The following is a 3245-nucleotide window of genomic DNA, read 5'->3' as shown; positions in this document are numbered from 1 at the left end:
ACTCTACCAAGTAACTGGAGTAGAGTTAGCTCGGTAGAGTTAGTATTCCAGTTAATCGACCACTAACTCTACTAGTGGAAACCAGGCTATAGAGCTACAAGATAAATTGAGATCTCACCTCCCTGCGTGGCGGGAAGGCGCGAATGACGCATCCTACATTTCCACTATCAACCCATAGAGCTACTAAACACATAGACTGCCCACCACCAACCCATAGAGCTATAAGATAGATAGAGGTCTCACCTCGCTGCGTGGCGGGAAGGCTCAAGTCCTGCATCCTGCTTTCCACAATCAACCCATAGAGCTATAACACATAGAGTGCTCACCACCAACCCATAGAGCTATAAGATATATAGAGGTCTCACCTCGCTGCGTGGCGGGAAGGCGCAAGTGAATGTTACGCGTCCTGCATGTCGGTCTTGTGGTGGCCGAGCCGCGCTGCCAGTTCGTGCATGACGTCACGGAAGATGATGGCGTCTATGTTCTCGCCCAGCATGTAGAACAGGAACCAGTCGCCCATCTTGCTGCGACGCACTATCGCGTCGATTGCGTCCCGACGGATCAGTCGGAACCGGATGCGAAGCAGGTAGACGCGCATGCGCGGCGACAGGATTATTACTATCCTGGGAGAATTGAGGAGGAATAGTTAGTGAGGAATTGGTGAGATTTTTGTGAAGCGGTATCATCATTTTTCAATCAGTCATTAACTCATTTACTAATGAAATTATCACAATGGTATCAATAGATATGATAATATGGAAGGGGAAAATAAAGCTCAGTGTGTACTTTTCAAACACTATTTTGCAATTAAGACATTTTATTGAAGGGGATTATACTATATATAAAATGATGAAGGCATGTGATTAGAATGATTAGATGATGAATGACAAATCTCATTGAAGGGAGAGACTGTATTCATCAAAATCAGTTCTCCTCCACTCATAACCCATCAAGAGCTGAGTTCTAAACTCAAACAGGCCTGTCATTGATATATACTTCCAAGTCATTTCAAAGGGCTTAGTTTCACGAATCATTAATTTCACGAATCATTGAAACTGTTAATTTTTGATTGATCAACTATAAAAATATAGCAGCACAACCCAGCTCATTTTGATGTGAACTAGGTTGCAGCAACTCCATTCAGAATGAAGGCGGAGTCAATTTAGAGCCCATGCTTTCCATTGGTCAACGGCTCTCGACAGCCTATCGCTCCTATTGGCTAGGGCCAGCCAATACGAAGCAAGCAACTGACGTTGATGAAATGATACGCAATAGGTATCGTGTATCATTGCGGTGAACTTGAAGTATTTTGATGCAAAATCCAGTAACTCAGGTACATTTAATATACCTTAAATACCATGAACAATGATAATTATTAGAAAACTTAATGAATAACTATAATCAAACGAAAATCCCAATAAATGTTGTAAATCACCCCGAAGATTCTGCTACTGCAAATATTGACAACAGGGTAAACAGCTAGTTGGAAATTCGATGAGTGATTTACAGAATTTAATGGGGTTTTCGTTTGATAATAATTATTCATTAATTAGCATTTGAACAATTGCAACTTCCAATGTATTTCCATCTGTATTGGAAACTATTCTTTAGTATTATTGCATGTAGTAGCTTATCTATCCATTTTGTCAAATCAGATATTTTCAAAATAGAAGTTTAATAATACTAAGAATAATTAATTTCACGAATCAACTAAGACCTGGTTGTGCAGAAGCCTGTTGAATTTTCACTCACCTTCATGAAACAGGATTGAAATTATTACTTTCATCATTATATTTTCAAAAAATGTCCTTCAAGTTATATCTGATCTCTCCTGGAAGACTCTTGGAATAATTGAAGAGATGACACTAATAATACAGTTTGACTCATATAAAAATGAGAGGAATATTCCTTCTCTTCATTATTTATATATTTATGAAGTAAATATATATTATATTTAATATTATTTATATTATTTAATATTTATGAAGAAATTGAAGTTGATTGATGGAATCAATCGAAAGTTATCGATAAACAAACTAACACATAACAAATATACGATAAGTTAGCATCACATGAAAAGTGGAACGCACATGTTTGTAGCGCATAAGTCTGTAAGCATCTTTACAGACATAATTCTAGTATTCAGTTGTTATTCATACATAATGAAAGACCTTTAAAAATACTCTAGAGACCTCGATCTCTGTATTTATTTATATTCATTTCATTTATTCATAGACAATAGATACAATTCAGGCTGTATTAGTATTATACAGTATGTATTTAGTCGTATTTATACCTCTACATGACCTCAAGAAACACTTTAGAGACCTGTAATTATATTTGTTGACGTATTTGTACCTATACAAGACGACGCCGAGCGTGAGGACGCCAAGTATGAGGAACCAGAACCATAGGAAGATGTAAATCTTCCGTTGACGACGTTGAGCGGGAGGATGCAGACGGCGTCGTGACGCTCCACTTCTCCGGAGACGCCATATTGTAGAAAGTGCACTTGGTCATGCGCGGGAAGATGAAGATCATGGGGTCGATGCGTTCCTCCTGGTCTGACTCCATGAACGTCACCACGTCGATTCCGAACGTCAGGAACGCCCCGTCGAAGAACCGGTTCATCAGGAACATTTGCCCTGAAACAAGAACGGTCGGGGTTCATCAGAAACATAAGGTCTAAACCCGTAACCGTTATTGCTTAGGAACATTTGCCCTGAAACAGGAACGGTTGGGGTTCATCAGAAACATAAGGTCTAAACTCGGAACCGTTGTTTCTTAGGAACATTTGCCCTGAAACAGGAACAGATACAAATCAATGTTTGTCACAGGAACACCTAAGGCTGTGCAAAGGCTAAAATTAAACTTTCTACTGGTGATATTTACTATCAAGCCATAAAAATTGAAAAGTTTTCCCAGGAAATATTTTTTTCGATAATTACTTTTTGAGATATGACCGCCTAAAGTTTACATTTTTGTGCCAGAACATTTCAGGTTCGGTGAAAGATAAAACCATGAGATTTTAAGGATAGATTCTTCATGGTATTGTTGATCTAATAAAACAAAAATTTTATGAGAATTTCAATTTCTGAAAGTTGTTCATTTACCAAAAATAACTTAACTAAAAGTTATTTCTGGTAATTTTTGATAATTGAATAGCTTTCTCAGAAAATGATTTTTTCAGGATATTATTGTTTTATAGGACCAACAATACCATGAAGAATCTATCCTTGAAATCT

At 37.7% G+C, this 3245-nt stretch overlaps 1 protein-coding gene across 1 annotated transcript; it reads right to left on the bottom strand.

The window, feature by feature from the left end:
* Positions 1-365: 365 nt before the first annotated feature.
* Positions 366-2645, bottom strand: LOC120356157 (innexin shaking-B-like; the record flags this gene model as incomplete). Its single annotated transcript, XM_039445018.1, is given in 4 exon segments — positions 366-623; positions 2359-2431; positions 2434-2499; positions 2502-2645. Coding segments are annotated over 4 exon segments (509 nt in total), but the record flags the coding sequence as incomplete, so codon positions are not given.
* Positions 2646-3245: the final 600 nt, after the last annotated feature.

Source organism: Nilaparvata lugens, unplaced genomic scaffold, assembly GCF_014356525.2.
Source record: "Nilaparvata lugens isolate BPH unplaced genomic scaffold, ASM1435652v1 scaffold5989, whole genome shotgun sequence".
Classification (NCBI taxonomy): Eukaryota; Metazoa; Arthropoda; class Insecta; order Hemiptera; family Delphacidae; genus Nilaparvata; species Nilaparvata lugens.
Note: the sequence above shows the minus strand (reverse complement) of the source record. Positions and strands in the feature narration are given on the sequence as shown.